The sequence below is a fragment of the Nicotiana sylvestris genome, chromosome 6, assembly GCF_000393655.2.
Source record: "Nicotiana sylvestris chromosome 6, ASM39365v2, whole genome shotgun sequence".
NCBI lineage: Eukaryota > Viridiplantae > Streptophyta > Magnoliopsida > Solanales > Solanaceae > Nicotiana > Nicotiana sylvestris.
Window position 1 is genome coordinate 203,729,140 of NC_091062.1, and position 17,039 is coordinate 203,746,178.

At 37.6% G+C, this 17,039-nt stretch overlaps 1 protein-coding gene and 1 pseudogene across 2 annotated transcripts; one reads left to right on the forward strand and one right to left on the reverse strand.

Moving 5' to 3' along the window:
• The first annotated feature begins 4,513 nt into the window (after positions 1–4,513).
• On the forward strand, positions 4,514–7,491 carry LOC104228602 (DEAD-box ATP-dependent RNA helicase 35). 2 transcript variants are annotated; one of them, XM_009781086.2, is made up of 3 exons: positions 4,514–4,718; positions 5,097–5,998; positions 6,517–7,491. In XM_009781086.2, the coding sequence occupies exons 1-3, from the start codon at positions 4,698–4,700 to the stop codon at positions 7,379–7,381; spliced, it is 1,788 nt and encodes a 595-aa protein (XP_009779388.1). In that variant the 5' UTR covers positions 4,514–4,697; the 3' UTR covers positions 7,382–7,491. The 2 variants fall into 2 exon arrangements, with proteins under 2 accessions (XP_009779388.1, XP_070003913.1); XM_070147812.1 differs by having other exon boundaries at positions 4,544–4,718; positions 5,083–5,998.
• Positions 7,492–8,405: 914 nt separating this feature from the next.
• Positions 8,406–12,077, reverse strand: LOC104228603 (pyrophosphate-energized vacuolar membrane proton pump-like; annotated as a pseudogene).
• Between the last annotated feature and the right edge of the window lie 4,962 nt (positions 12,078–17,039).

Sequence of the window (17,039 nt, forward strand, 5' to 3'; positions counted from 1 at the left end):
TAGGTGGCAACGGGGCTGGACCGGGTTGGGACGGGTTTGGGCTGGACTGGGGCGGGTCTCAGGTGTATTTGATTTGGGCCTCTTAAATTAAATTGAATTTGGCCCAAATTTGATTTCGTTCTCTTTAATTCTTTTTCTTTTCTTTTCTCTTTTTTTTCGAAAAAATAAAACTAAAATCCTAAATTAAATTATAAAACCAAATCATCCTATCAAAAATACTAATTAATTCTAAATAATAATTATACCAAATATTATTTACCAAATCAAAAAAGAAAATCATGAAATTTCGACATTAAACACTAAAAATGCAAAATACGTTATTTTTGAATTTTTCCATTATTGTAAAACAACAATTCACTTAATTAATCTCAAAAATATAAAATTAAATCCTAAATGCAGATACTATATTTTTGTATTTTTAATGCATTAAACATGTACACAAACATATGCAAACAATCAGGACAATAGCATAATAATTCCTAAAAATAACACATAATTAAAGAAAAGGCCTAATTTTGGGAATTCTTTTGGATTAATTCGTGTGAGGCAAAAATCACGTGCTCATAATAACACTAACAATATGAATTATATTTAATTGTATCAATCTATATTTTTCAGGGATTGTGGGTTGCATGTTGCGACATACACGAAGTACTTGAGCACTTATGGATTGGTTCCGCCAGCAACATTTGATGCCAATTTAGTCCGACAAAGATATAGTGCCCTCCTTTGGGACTATGCTATGCGGAAGATACGTTGATTCCATAAGCGAGAATGAAGCACCCACAAAGATTGTTAGGCCAATCAAAGATTCGGATAGTTCTGTGAAGATAGTTTTAGAATAGTTTGCTGTGGAGATAGATTTTGGAACATGCTATTTTTTTAAGATAGTTTTTGGAGATAGCTTTTTTAATTTAGTTTTTGTGAAGAATAATATTATGTGAAGATAGATTTTTAATCATATTACAGAATGCAAGATGGTTTTGGTCAACTTTTTATGGCTTTTAGAATACATGAATGACCTTTTGTCTTTAAGATATTGATGAAGGAATACGTAACAGCCTTTTACGTTATGCTGATTGCTGCTGTATTCCCTAAAATTAGTGTATTCACTTTAATAAATTTTACTATAATCCATATATATATATATATATATATATATATATATTAGCAGACTCACTTGCACCATCCAATGTGCTAGCCGAGACGAATGTCCCTGTGTATGCCGATTTTAGGTGGCTGCCATTGAACTCCCTAACTTTGAACATTTGTGATTTGTTAATGCTATAAACCTTAAATCTCCATTCACAGTCCTCTGAAATACATATTAATGTATTGCTGCAAATACATTTATGTAATACATACGATCAGGTATGTATGGACATAAAAATATAAACAGACACTACAATTGATTTGTTTACGTACACCCGGGATTTTCAATTGGCAACAAAGTTGTCTATATGAAAACATACAGTGAGATACAATGTTTGTTTCTTGAATATACTATAACTCTTTTTTGAATACATATGAATAAACTATTACATATGTATACATGATTATTGAATACACTTATATACATGTGAATACAGAGTTGTATATGTATACATGATTATAAATTACACTTACATACATGTTAATACAGTGTTAAATATGTATACCTGATATAATTGTTTCAGAAAACTCAAGTACAGAAACACTAATACTTGAAATATATAACGAAGGAAATCATGTATTATCAAATACATATATATATATATATATATATATATATATATATATATATATATATATATATATATATATATATATATATGCTGTATTTTTAAAAAATTCTGCCATGAATACATTAGACAAAAATTTAGAATACATATCCATACAATTGAATAAAACATGTTTTTCAACAGGTTATAAGTAAGAACACTCCAACCCGAAAGCATTAGACCTTTCAACCCGGAATTGAAACCTTTCAGCAATTGCATAATGCTCCATCACCGCTTTCAATATGGCCTTATCCTTATATACTTGTCCAGCCATGACCCTTCTTTGGTTAGTTTTTTTAATAATCAAATCCCTTTCCAGTTCGAACACCTCAATTGGTTCACCTGAATTTACTGACTCAATAGCAAGTGTATCAATTATATCAAATTTACTCACCCTATATGTTTCGTCTATTCACATTAGGTCGCCTTGAGTTAAACTATCTCCAGCTACAACTTCTTTGTTAATTGTTGTTATACACAAAGGATACGTCCCGAATTCTCTATTCTCTTTTTTCAACTCTACGTACACCCTGTAACCTATGTCGTTGTGTATTTCCATTGGCGTGAAATTTCCTTCCACTTTGTATTCAATTTTAATTGACTTTGAGATCAAATCTATGGCAAGTTGCTTCGAACTTGATGCAACCAAATCATTGTACGTCGCATACTCCTTTATCAATATCCCCTCAATCGAATAATCGACATAGTTATTCTTACTGTTCCACTTGCCAGAATGACGCAGTAGCACTGTTAAACTTGTCATCTGTAAAATCGAATTGCAGTCTATTTCTATATATACTTGTATGAATTTCGAACAATATCAGCGTGCTAGAAATTCACGAAATTTACCAGAAAAAAAGGATGTATTGAATCTCTGAAGATTGCTCTGTTTTGTGGTATTTTTCGGCTGGAAATCTTTTCTATAACTGGAATACAAGTTTTGCGTGTTATAATTGAGTTTGTTGAGTTATATTAGGAGTTTATCATGTTAATCGATTCACTTACCGTTTTTAAACAGCTGAAGGGATCTTTTTTATGCTAATTTACGTTACACCAATGAGCTTATCAGCATTTTTTTATCAAATACTGCAGCAACTTATTATCAATTTCAGCACTTGTACCCAAACACGTAACTGCTCATTTATTGAATCAATTTTAGCACTTAAAAGTATTTTTCAGCACCTAATGCTTATCAGCTACTTCAAATCGGCTAATCCAAATGGGCTCTATGTGTGTTTGATATGTGTACATATATGTATATCACCGTGTATACATGTGTGTATATTATATATTGTGATATACATTATTAGATCTGACACTATAAGGTTAAATCGAAATCAAATCGTCCTATTTGATTTTTTGAGAGCGAAATTCATTTTGAATAAACTTGCTTCAATTTTGTTCTTAATCAACGAAGGAAAATAAATTTTTGATATAACATGTTTAAAACAAGTTATGCAATTAATAATTTTTTGAAGTACATTTTGATATACAAAGAAGGAAAATAAATTTTTGACATACATAAAGAAGGAAAATAAACTTGTGAGATCTATTCTGGTATACACATATTCGATGTGTTATACATTATGATATATAGAAATACAATTATTTTTATTGTGATATACATTAATATAGAAACAACAATAAATTTTAAACAACTGTATTTATAATTTTAGATAAATAAAAAAAAATTAATATACATTTTGATATACACAAAGAAGTAAAAATAAAGTTGTGATATACGCGTTTTTGTTGTGATATTTATTGGCCACTTAGTGCCAATATTTATAAGAGAAATATTTATAAGTAAGGTTTTTTCTGTTAATTGTGTGGGTATGTTGTCGTAGCATCCCAAAACTTTTAAAAAAAGGTAAAAATAGTACGGGCTAGCAAGTTTTCGGGCTAGTTATTCAAAAATAGCCAGCGTTTGCAAAGTCAATGAAAAATAGTCACTATTTTACTGCAACACGAAAAGTTCCAGCATAATATACTGGAGATCGATGCACCTGTGTATGAACTTCTAGCATATTATGCTGGAACTCCAGCACACAGAAAGTTCCAGTATATACTGGAGATTGGAGCATCGGTGCTCCAATCTCCAGTATTTTATGCTGGACCGGTATATTCTACTGGAACTCCAGTATAATATACTGGAGTTCCAGTATATTATACTGAAATTCCAGTATAATAACTCCAGTATATTATACTGGAGTATTTTTTCTAATTTTGAACTGTGTTTTCGTTCAGATTTATCTTTACATGAAAAGTGGCTAAATTTCGATTACTTTTGAAACAAGGACTATTTTTGAATGGCCACTTGTAAATCTGGCTATTTTTGAATTTCTCCAAAAGGGCGGGGGGGGGGGGGGTGTGGTATTTGCAAAAATGACCTTTCTGAGACCATTCTTTAGTTGTCCATCTCGGTCCAATGAGCTAATTTGTCTGTGAGAGAATTCATATAACTAATTCTGAGGAGAACTTTTTAGTGTTTAGTTCATATATTTGGCTGAAATATGAGATAAAATTTTTAGGCAAAAAGTAAATCTTCAGGCTAAATTCAAACTCGTAAGTCTGAATTTAATTTTGAAGCGATTATACTAACAAAAATGTATAAATATTGGCTATACCTTAAATAGGGGTCCCCAAAGTGGCTATTCGTGCACTTTGTCCAACTGTGGGTCATAATAGCCCAAACCAAAATAAGGTCGGCTTACTAGTCTTATTTATCTTTTGGTTCCTAAATTCAGTCACATACAATAATATGACCTATAAATACCTGGAATTGATTCATCCTCCATCAGAAATCAAATCATATAACGAATTCTTAAACATAGCAACAGACCAGTTGTCCCGTCCGGTCGCCGGAATTTAGCTCCCTGCAATTACCGAACCTGAAATAGTTTCTCTGCAATTCGCCACTTTTTCGCTATTGCTCAGATGGCAGACCACTTAAATATGGTATGCAACTTCTTGCTTTCTCATCTTTTTAGTGAAAGATTGCATTTTTACCATTAGGGATACCTCAAATTCAGGGGTTTTACTGAAAATTTGATTTCGATTGCTGTAAACGCTTTACGGGGTTTTGCAAATTGTATTCAGTATTAGAGTATAGATTATGTAATTTATTCTATTTTTGGGTCCTCTGCACATACTGTTTCTTTCATAGATTGTGCTACTTATTTGGCTTTTCACACAAATTTTCACGCTTTTCTGGTCTCTGTGTGTTGCGAATTGCACCCATTTTGTTGCATCAGCTTTGGTGCGTTGTACTAAGAAACAAGGTTTGATTATTTTAGTAATTTAAGAGGTTCTTATTATACAGTATTGTGCTTGTAGGAGATGGAAGAGGAAGATGATTATGTTGAGTATATACCAGTTGCGAAGCGCAGGGCAATTGAGGCGCAAAAGATCCTTCAGCGCAAAGGGAAATCTGAAGCATTTGAAGAGGAAGAGGAGAAAATGAAGCTTGTTGAGGCTAAGCCGAGTTTGCTTGTGAAGGCATCTCAGCTCAAGAAAGAGCAACCAGAGATAAGTCATGCCGAACAAGTGTTTCAGCAGGAGAAGGAGATGATTGAGCATTTATCTGATAAGAAGACATTGATGTCCGTTAGGGAACTAGCCAAGGGCATTACTTATACGGAGCCTTTGCGCACAGGGTGGAAGCCACCATTAGCCATTAGGCGGAATTCAAAGAAAGCTTGTGATGCCATTCGTAAACAGTGGCATATCATCGTAGAGGGGGATGATGTTACCCCACCAATCAAGAACTTCAAGGACATGAGGTTCCCGGAACCAATTCTGAAGAAACTCAGAGCAAAGGGGATTGTTCAGCCAACACCGATCCAAGTACAGGGGCTTCCAGTTATTTTATCAGGCCGGGATATGATAGGCATAGCTTTCACAGGATCGGGTAAGACATTAGTTTTTGTGTTGCCACTTATCATGGTTGCGTTGCAAGAAGAAATTATGATGCCAATTGCCCCTGGGGAAGGACCTTTTGGCTTGATTATTTGTCCATCTAGAGAGCTTGCTAGACAGACATATGAAGTTATAGAAGAGTTTATAGAACCTCTGAGGGAGAGTGGTTATCCTGAGTTGAGGCCTTTGCTATGTATTGGTGGAGTTGATATGAAGTCTCAAGTTGATGTTGTGAAGAGGGGAGTTCATATAGTTGTTGCTACACCTGGAAGACTGAAAGATCTGCTAGCGAAAAAGAAAATGAACCTTGACAATTGCAGGTTAGGACCAACACTTCCTAGTTGATATTTATCTGGAATGTCGCTCATATGTTCTGCTGTTAACTTGAAATAACCCATGAAAGAAATAGGGAGTGTTCAACTGGATGGGATATCTGCTAAATAAAATAAGTTTTGATGAAAAAGCGAAGGACAAAGTATGAACTTTTGCCCCATTTTGTCTTATATATTTGAAAATGCTCTGTTGCTTAGAAAAGTAAATTCAAAATCAACTACTCAATACTTTTACTGACTTCTGATTAGTCCACCATTTGGAGTCATAGGCCTTCATTATTAGTTCGTGCATGTTTGTTTGCTGCTATGTTGGTGGGTGTTCCACGTATTATGTTGTGTGTGTCTTCCTGTTGCTACAGTTACTTGTATTCACATATTTAGAGAAAAAAGAAATATTGTGTGTCACGAATATAAGTTATAATGTGTATGTGAAACATTTTATAATTCTTGCAGATTCTGTTCTATTTGAAAATTTTGTGTGCTCACCAACTTGTTGCTTCTTGCAGATACTTGACGCTAGATGAGGCAGACAGATTAGTAGATCTTGGTTTTGAAGATGATATTAGGGAGGTGTTTGATCATTTCAAAGCTCAAAGACAAACTCTTCTATTTTCTGCTACAATGCCCACAAAGATTCAAAACTTTGCTAGAAATGCACTAGTTAAACCAGTAATCGTGAATGTGGGCAGGGCTGGAGCAGCCAATCTTGATGTGATTCAGGAAGTGGAGTATGTGAAGCAGGAGGCCAAGATTGTTTACCTTCTTGAATGCTTGCAAAAAACACCGCCTCCTGTTTTGGTTTTCTGTGAGAATAAGGCTGATGTGGATGATATCCATGAGTATTTGCTCTTAAAAGGAGTTGAAGCTGTGGCTGTTCATGGAGGCAAGGATCAAGAAGAGAGAGAATACGCAATTGCAGCATTCAAAGCATGCAAGAAAGATGTCTTAGTTGCCACTGATGTTGCCTCAAAGGGGCTTGATTTTCCTGATATTCAGCATGTGATTAACTACGACATGCCTGCCGAAATTGAAAACTACGTGCACAGGATTGGACGAACAGGACGATGTGGAAAAACAGGAATCGCCACCACCTTTATCAACAAGAACCAGAGCGAGACAACTCTGCTTGATCTAAAACACTTGTTGCAAGAGGCAAAGCAGAGGATCCCTCCAGTCCTGGCAGAGCTCAATGATCCCATGGAAGACGTAGAAGAAATCACAAATGCAAGTGGAGTAAAGGGTTGTGCATACTGTGGTGGGCTGGGTCATCGTATCCGTGACTGTCCAAAGCTAGACCACCAAAGAAGCCAGCAAATTGCAAATTCAAGGAGGGACTACTTTGGGTCTGGAGGTTATCGTGGAGAAATTTGATTCTAATTTTCATTTGTTTACTGTAACATGCAAAATGTATTCGCTTATCTCTGTACTTTATGAACAAATTCAGTAATTTTGCCATAAATGTAGTTCTACTTCGTACTCAACAGTCATTCCATATAGTTTTTATAATGTTCTTGAATGTAAGACATGGCATAATATTTGCAGCGTGCATGTTAACTTTGTGCCTCAACTGTATCTGCTAAACAGTAAGCAGGTGGACACAGTTCTTAAATGACCAAAAATGTGTGTGTTTGGATTTTCATTATCTGGTTGTGGATTCATCAAGGTAAATAAACATTCCTATTTGTCTGGATCTTTATTCACTCGGGACTTGAGATAGCAGAAGTGTACTACACATAAAATTGTCAAGTATCAGGAAAGCCTGGGCATCCGGATTCCAGAACTTTGCCTGTTTTCTTATGTTATCCTTTTCTTGTTTCTTTCTCGTTGCATGTTGCCATGTCAAAGCTCTTGATTTCTCTTTAACAATTTCTTCTTGGGGTTGTTTTCAGGCTTAGGACATAGGACTAAACGTTAGCAAACAACTGAAACATTACAGACAAAACTGGAAAACTGAAAAATTGGAAACCTTTCATTACTAAACAAGGGAAAGGCACAAAATTGGAAACCTGCCTTGTTTAACAGAATAAAGGTAGGACCTAGTACTAAACGTGAGTAATGACATTACAGGACAAAACTGAAAAACTAGGTCTACTGATGTATGAGGAAAACTAATAAACTCTCTATCTCAAGGCTAGCACAAATTAACTAGTCGCATTGTCGTAATCATCTTCTCATCAAAAATTAAACCTGCGACTAGCTAAGAAACAACTCAGAAATCCCATGCCTGGGTAATCAGAGTAGAAAGGTTGGTGACAAAAGGAAATACTAATAGGGCTCCGTAAGTCTCCCAACTCTCTCCTTAAAAAATCTTGAAAAGTGGACCGCCATGAGTGGCAAAGAATGGAGCAAAGACAAGCGACTCTGCTGCCATCTGCTTGATTAGGATATTGGGTGATGGACCTGAAGTGTCCTTCAACGGGTCACTGATGGTGTCACCAATAACCGCAGCTTTGTGGGGTTCCGAACCCTGTGGGCCAAGGGTCCTTGCATGCTCTGAAGCACCAGCCTGGCACAGACTCTTAACAAAAAATCAAAAAGATCAGCGCATAGATATGAGCTCCTTACCTCAATATACTTCTTGGCATTGTCCCATGCACCACCGGTGTTTGATGCAGATATTGCAATCTACAAAATGAGACAGATAGAAGCAACAAAAAAATAAAATCAACAATCATACCTGAACACCAGAAACCAAAGCACCAACAAAAACACCAGAAAGAGTCTCCACTCCAAAGAAAATCCCAACTATGAGGCGTAAGCATGACAAGAGCACCTGGGGGAATCATTTCCTTAATAGATGCATCAGTAGTAGTATAATCACGCTTGACATGGCCCTCCATGAGACCAGGAATGGTATTAAATTGTCGGCGAACTTCCTCAACCATCTTCAGAGCTGCACTACCAACGCTTTTCATGGTCATGGCAGAGAACCAGTAGGGAAGCATGGCACCAACAATCAAACCAATGAAGACCTTGGGGGTCAAGACATCGACTGTTGAAATTGCAGCCCGACTCACAAAAGCACAAAACAGGGCCAAGGACACAAGTCCAGCGGAACCAATGGCAAATCCCTAGAAAGAAGGAGTCCATACTGGGTTAGCAAAAAGGAGAAATGTTGAATAAACTTCCATCATTGTGACAAGATTCTGATTTCCAAACAAATTTATTGCCACGCTTTTGCGTAAATATGGACAAGCAACATGTGTAGGAAGGAGAGCAAAACAAATAAAAAAGATACAAACCTTTCCAATAGCAGCAGTGGTGTTTCCAGCTGCATCAAGAGCATCAGTTCTTTCACGATCCGGTGGCTCATGCCAGCCATCTCAGCTATACCTCCAGCATTATCACTGATAGTCCATATGCATCAATGGCCAATCCAGTAGCAATGGTGCTCAACATTCCAAGAGCAGCAACAGCGATACCATACATAGCAGCGAAAGTAAAACTGACAAACATAGCTATTGCAATGGCAAAGATAGGAATGATGACAGACTTGTAGCCAAGAGCAAGGCCAAAAATAACATAGGTTGCAGCTCCAGTCCTGCAGGAGTCAGCGACATCTTGGACAGGGCTGCAATAGAAACAACGGGAATAAAAAACATAAGACGAAGCAATCAATAAATTACATCTTCGAAACAAGAATAGAAAATCACAGTACAAAGACAAACTACTAATTTTCACCTGTAAGCATTGCTAGTTTAGTACTCTGTGACAAATCCAATGATAACTCCAGCCCAAAGACAAATAGCACGCATAGAAACAGTTGCCTGTGCAATAACAACTTAAGATACTTGTTCAATACTGATTCTACTGAAAAAAGACAACAATACTGCGCAAATTTAGAAACCAAATGAAAAAAGGTCAAAACATAAGAAAAAAAATGGAAATTGAAATGCATAACACAACAAGATTGATTAGAAAATGCCAGGCCTGATCCAGCCACATTGGGAGATTGGTGTCTAATCAGAAAGCTAAAAAGTTTCAAAACAAGAACTTGATACTTACCAGTTCTTTACAACCTTTTGAGTCCCAAAAATTGAAGATGGTAAAGGAAGATGGAAGGCAAGTCCAGGTAACAATTGCAATTCCTACTGTCATAAGAGCAGTTGAGATAATAAGCTGGTTCTTCAAGGCTGGTTCAATTTCCTTGACAGCCTTAATACGAGCCAAAAAAACCCATTCCAGCAATGTCCCCAACATTATCGCCAACATTGTCAGCAATCACCTGCAAAGACATGAAGGGTAAAATTATCAGACGAGTTCTCTTCTGGATATCAGAGTTTACACATGAAGCAATCGTCTAGCTTACAGCAGGATTTCTGGGATCATCTTCTGGGATGTTCCTTTCGATCTTCCCGACGAGGTCAGCACCAACATCAGCAGCCTTGTTGTAAATGCCACCACCAACTCTACCAAAAAGAGCCATGGAAGATCCACCAAGACCAAAACCAGTAATTGCCTCAAAAAGGCCCTCCCAGTCATCACCATAGTATAGCTTAAAGAGAGTAATTGTAATATAAAGCACCAAGAGACCATTGGCAGCAAGGAGAAAATCCATTATTGCACCAGATCTGAAAGCAGTAATAAAGGCTTTACCAACACCTTTTCTCGCTTCCAAAGTTGTCCTTGCATCTGCATACGTTGCTATTTTCATCCCAAGGAAACCAGATACGACTGAAGTGACAGCATCAAGCAAGAAGGATATTGTGCTGAAGATGGCCATTGCAAGGGCTGGCTTGCACATCTTCTCCTTGTTGTAAGTGCATGGCTGACTCTTGGTGCTGAAGCTTTCAGCATAGCCGAGGAAAAGGAAGATCAAGATTGCAAAAGCAACAATAAAGATACCCACATATTGATATTCAGTGAAAAGAAAGGATGTCACCTGTGCCACAATAAGCAAATCACATTAGTATTAGATACTAGTAAACTCAAAAGATTTTATGTCCAAACAAGAGGATGTAATCTACACCAATGCTTATATGTGTGAGTAAAGAGTGAAAACAGGAGATAATAGAAATTACTTCAAAAAAAGGGGAGACAAGGAAAGACATTGGAAATAGAAACATGATAAAGGCGAGTCAACAATAATGATACATAGAACACCCCCTAGGCTACATTACACATAGCACTAGCATGACAATCCCCAAAAATGCTTCTCCTCAGATGATCACATGGGTTTGCTTAATCAAAACAAGTATTATTGACCAGGGCAGAAATATACAATAAGAACTGGCCATTTCATTTCTTTTACTTTTTAAAGTGACTAAAAATGACACGGAGTGGCCAGGAAATCAACAATGCGAGTCGCCAGCATATCATTAATCATTAACCACAATCCTACAATATTTCATCATTATGTTCACTTGTGTGATGGATACACAGATAGCAGTACTGAGGCTGCACCAACTATAAAAAAAAAAAAAGAAGAATGAACTCTGCCTAAATTATGATCTAAACAAAATATACGATAAAGGCATCTGATTTCAATCATACTGAAAGTCAGAGTCCCTAAACTAAGACAAAAGAAGCACACAGCGAATATTTAGCACTTCCTTTTTCATTTTACTCCACTTTACCAGCTAACACGCTAAGCTCCATAAAAAACCTACTGATTGAATAGGAAAAGAGCAGCTATAGACAACAACTATGAGTACAACTAGGTCTTTCACGAATAAAAATTGATCTAAAAGAGAGTACATTTTCACCTTCGGAGATAGCGTTCCGTACTTCCGTATGTCGGCGCACTTAACGACGACATTTTAGTCGTTGATACCTTCCTCTTCTTCAATCAAGCTTTCGTTGTATCCATTCTTCTTAGGTGAAGAACCTCCGTGTCCGGCCGACAGTTTTACGAGCGAGACGAGGTACCATTGTACTAGCGAGAACACAATTCCAATTACTGCGCAAATCGGAATTACGATCTCTGTATCGAGATCCGACAACAATGCCGACCCCATACTTAACACTAACAAACTCGCCGGAAACCACCGACAGAAAGATATAAATGGAAAGGGAAGAACGAGTTTCACGGCGAGGAACAGAGTGGACAGTGAGTGAAGATTTTATAGGTGTGAATGGTTCGGCGTTTATTTTATAAAACTTATATATCATACCAATTTTTTGATATTATATTATGTATAATTAAAATTGAACCTTTTGAAATCGTCCCTGTTAATTTTCGATATTTTCTGTAATGTATATGTTTTCTTAAGGAGGGGTTGCTCTGATGGCAAGCAACCTCACTTCCAACCGAGAGGTAAGGTCTGCGTACACACTATCCTCCCCAGACCCCACCAAGTGGGATTATATTGGGTTGTTGTTGTTGTATATGTTTTCTTAAGGACTTAGCAAAACTATCAATAAATTTTTACTTTTTAAAAGATGATAAATTAAGAAAACATGAAAGATGGTAAAAATATAAACCCATCAATCTATATTATATTAAAAAAGAGTAGTGAAGCATGCGGTTAAGAGAAGTGACAAGCTAAAATGAAGTCACTTGGCAATTTTAAGACAATATTAATAATTATAAATTATAAATAGAACATAATTAATGGAAGTAGTTGAATGAATCCTATACATAATCTAAATAGATCTTAGAAAAATCAATATTTTTTTTCTTCAAAGTGAGAAAATAAAGCAAGCATTAATTAGAGAAAAGAATATAAAAAAATAGTATTAAACATTGGCAGAATTGATAGTTAATATAATATAGATTTTATATCATAGTAAAATATTATATCTTCTATATTATTTATTCAAGTACAATCTATGCAAAAGCTTTTTCCTTTTGAATAAACGTTCTTCAAAATTTTTAAATTAATACTTTAAGTAAATATAGATAAGAGAAAAAAGTATAAAATATTCAATTGACATTATCGTAAAAATGAAAGAAAAAATTTCTTTTTGAAACATGTGATAGACTAAAAGTCCAATAATAACTAAAAGAAAAAATCATTATGGCATCATAATATATGATTAGTGATATGTAATTCTATACAATTAAAGTCACAAAAATCACACCAATTTTACAAGTCTTTCATCACACAAATAAGGAAAAGATTAGGTAAAATTTTGATTTACCTTGAATTTTAAACTTAAATAAATTTAGATTTTGATTTACTGATATCGATGCACAGGAATAAGGAGATCATAAATAAAGATATTTGGACTACCGATTGACTTTAATGAAGTTCAGTATAATTATCATTTTTTCAATGGTATTATTTATTCTAATCTATATTTAAAAAATTAATTAATTATCCTCATTATTACTGGAAGATGTTTGAAATAGATGAAGTGTTCTATGTTTTTCTATATGAGAACTTAAATACCACATCATGCTTGGTAATCGGTTGAATCATATGAATCCACTATTATGTAAACTAGCAAAGGCATTTTAATGTCGGCCAACAAAGAAAATAAGTTATACAAAAGAAGTATTGGTTGTAGTCTGGACATCGTTTATTATGGAAAAATATATTTTTGTTCCTTAAAATAGTTTGAGGCTCTTTTTTACGGTTAAACTTAATTATATCATATTGGAATGGTTAAGATTGTTGGACTGTATTCCTTAAATAGCTTTTCAAAGTAATAATCTTAAATCGCATCTTAATCATATATGTAAACGAGATGATGATAATGATGGATTGGGTGAAAAAAATTAAAGAACTTAAACCGAGTGTGTCATATTATTTGCTTAAAGAAGGGTTCATAAGAAGTGAGTTTTTCCATTTGAAGTTATAAATAATAAAGCGCTAAATATTACAACAACAACGACCCAGTATAATCCCACAAGTGGGGTCTGGGGAGGGTAATATGTACGCAGACCTTACCCCTACCCCGAAGGGTAGAGATGCTATTTCCAGGAGACCCTTGGCTCAAAAAAGCAACAGGAGCCGATATATTAGTACCATAAAAAATGCATAATACAATAACAGTAATATAAGATATATGAAATACAGAATACAAAATATGAAATAAATGGCTGGTATAGTAAAACTAGCAGGTAAAGCTCTGCATCAATAGACGACCAATGATATTCTTAGTCTAACTCCTAACTAGCTAGTCTCACTCTATTGTGCTGTAGAAATATTCACAACTTTTCCCTAACCTACAACCTTAATGCTCGACCTCCATAATTCCCTGTCAAGGGCCATATCCTCAGTAATCCTAAGTCGCGCCATGTCCTGTCTGATCACCTCTCCCCAATACTTCTTAGGTCGCCCTCTACCTCTCCGCGTGCCCACTATATCCAGTCGCTCACACCTCCTCACCGGTGCATCAATGCTCCTCCTCTGAATGTGCCCGAACCATCTGAGTCTTACTTCCCGCATCTTATCCTCCATGGGGTCACGCCCACCTTCTCTCGAATATCTTCATTCCTAATCTTATCCATCCTTGTATGCCCGCACATCCACCTCAATATCCTCATCTCTGCTACTTTCATCTTCTGGGTGTGTGAGTTCTTTACCGGCCAACATTCAGTTCCATATAACATGGCAGGCCTAACCACTGCTCTATCAAACTTACCTTTTAGTAACGGTGGCACTTTCTTGTCACACAAGACTCCCGATGCTAACCTCCACTTCATCCACCCCACCCCTATACGGTGTGTGACATCCTCGTCAATCTCCCCGATCCCCTGAATAACCGATCCAAGGTACTTGAAACTACCCCTCTTGGGAATGACTTGAGAGTCAAGCCTCACTTCAACTCCCGCTTCCGTCGGCTCAACTCCAAATTTGCACTCGAGGTATTCCGTCTTCGTCCTGCTCAACTTGAAACCTTTAGACTCAAGAGCATGTCTCCAAATCTCTAGCCTCTCGTTGACGCCGCCTCGTGTCTCGTCAATTAGAATAATGTCATCAGCAAATAGCATGCACCATGGCACCTCCCCTTGAATATGATGAGTCAGTGCATCCATCACCAGGGCAAATAGGAATGGGCTGAGCGCAGACCCTTGGTGCAACCCCGTAATAACTGGAAAGTGTTCAGAGTCGCCTCCTACTGTCCTAACCCGAGTCTTAGCTCCAGCATACATGTCTTTAATCACCCTAATATAGTCAACCGGGACCCCTTTATCCTCTAAGCATCTCCATTAGACCTTCCTAGGAACCCTATCGTACGCTTTCTCCAGATCAATAAACACCATGTGGAGATCCTTCTTCCTATCCATGTACTGTTCCACCATCCTCCTAATAAGGTGGATAGCTTCTGTGGTAGATCGCCCCGGCATGAACCCGAACTGGTTGTCTGAAATAGACACCGTCCTTTGCACTCTCATTTCTATCACTCTCTCCCAAACTTTCATGGTATGACTTAGTAATTTGATGCCCCTATAGTTGTTACAGCTCTGGACATCAACTTTGTTCTTATACAACGGGACCATTGTACTCCACCTCCACTCTTCAGGCATCCTATTAGTCTTGAATATAACACTAAACAATGCAGTAAGCCATTCCAAGCCTGCTCTACCCACACACCTCCACAGTTCAACCGGAATTTCGTCTGGCCCGGTAGCTCTGCCCCTTCTCATCTTACGCATTGCCTCCATGACTTCATCGATCTCAATGTCCCTACAATTACTTAATTCATGGTGACTGTCGGCATTCCTCAATTCCCCAAGTATAATATCCTGATCCCCTTCTTCACATAAAAGTTTATGAAAGTAGGTCTACCACCTCCTCTTAATCTGGTCATCTCCCATCAAAACTTTGTCGTCATCATCTTTTATGCACCTCACTTGGTTCGGGTCCCAAGTTGTCCTCTCTCTCGCCTTAGCGAGTCGGAATAACTTCTTCTCCCCACCTTTGTTCCTTAGTTCCTCATACAGACGAGCAAAAGCTGCCGTCTTAGCCTCCGTCACTGTCATCTTCGCCTCCTTCCTAGCTACCTTATACCTTTGATTGTTCTCTCTCTTCTCCTCCTCGTCAGTGCTCCCTACTAACCGCAGGTAAGCCGACTTCTTTGCTTCCACTTTACCTTGGACAACTGCATTCCACCACCAATCTCCTTTGTGGCCACCATTGTGGCCCGTAGATATCCCTAACACCTCTCTCGCCGCCTTTCTTATACAGTCCGCCGTCTTCAACCACATTGTGTTTGCGTCCCCACTACTTCTCCAAGCTCCCATTACCGATAACCTTCCTACCAACTCCTTAGCTTTATCCTTAGTTAAGGCGCCCCACCTAATCCTGGGGCGTCCTTGTACTGACCTCTTCTTCCTCCTTATCCTAATACAAATGTCCATCACCAAAAGCCTATGCTGCGTTGAGAGGGTCTCACCTGGGATAACCTTGCAGTCCTCGCACAACCTTCTGTCGCATCTCCTGAGGAGGAGATAGTCAATCTGAGTCTTCGCCACCGAACTTTGGTAAGTAACCAAATGTTCATCCCGCTTCGTAAAACTCGAGTTCGCAATGACTAGATCAAAAGCCTTGGCAAAGTCCAACAGCGAAATGCCCCCCCCGTTCCGCTCCCCGAAACCAAAGCCGCCATGCACCTCAGTGTACCCACCTGCAAATGACCCAATATGACCATTGAAATCTCCTCCTATGAATAACCTCTCAGAAGGTGGTATACTACGAACAATCTCATCCAACCCCTCCCAAAGCGTCTCTTAATATCCTAATCCAAGCCTGTTTGCAGTGTGTACGCGCTAACGACATTTAAAGTACCCTCACCCACCACCAACTTAATAGTCATTAGTCTATCATTCACCCGCCTGACCTCTACCACGGACTCTCTAAGATGGCTATCTACCAGGATACCCACTCCATTCTCACCCCTCAGGACACCAGAGTACCACAACTTATACCCATCCACATTTTTCGCCCTCGATCCGACCCACCTAGTCTCCTGGACACACGTTATATTAATCTTCCTCTTCTGCAGGATTTTCGCCAACTCTATGGATTTACTCGTTAGTGAACCTATGTTCCATGACCCGATTCTCAACTTATAGGCTCCCTTGCCCCATCTACCTCCCCTGCTACCCGACCCACCCCCTGACCCCAGCCCCACACTC

Coding starts and splice junctions, on each gene's coding strand:
- LOC104228602 (XM_009781086.2), top strand. CDS start 4,698: ATGGCAGACCACTTAAATATG. Junction 4,719..5,096: donor TGGCAGACCACTTAAATATG/GTATGCAACTTC, acceptor TTGTGCTTGTAG/GAGATGGAAGAGGAAGATGA. Junction 5,999..6,516: donor ATGAACCTTGACAATTGCAG/GTTAGGACCAAC, acceptor TGCTTCTTGCAG/ATACTTGACGCTAGATGAGG.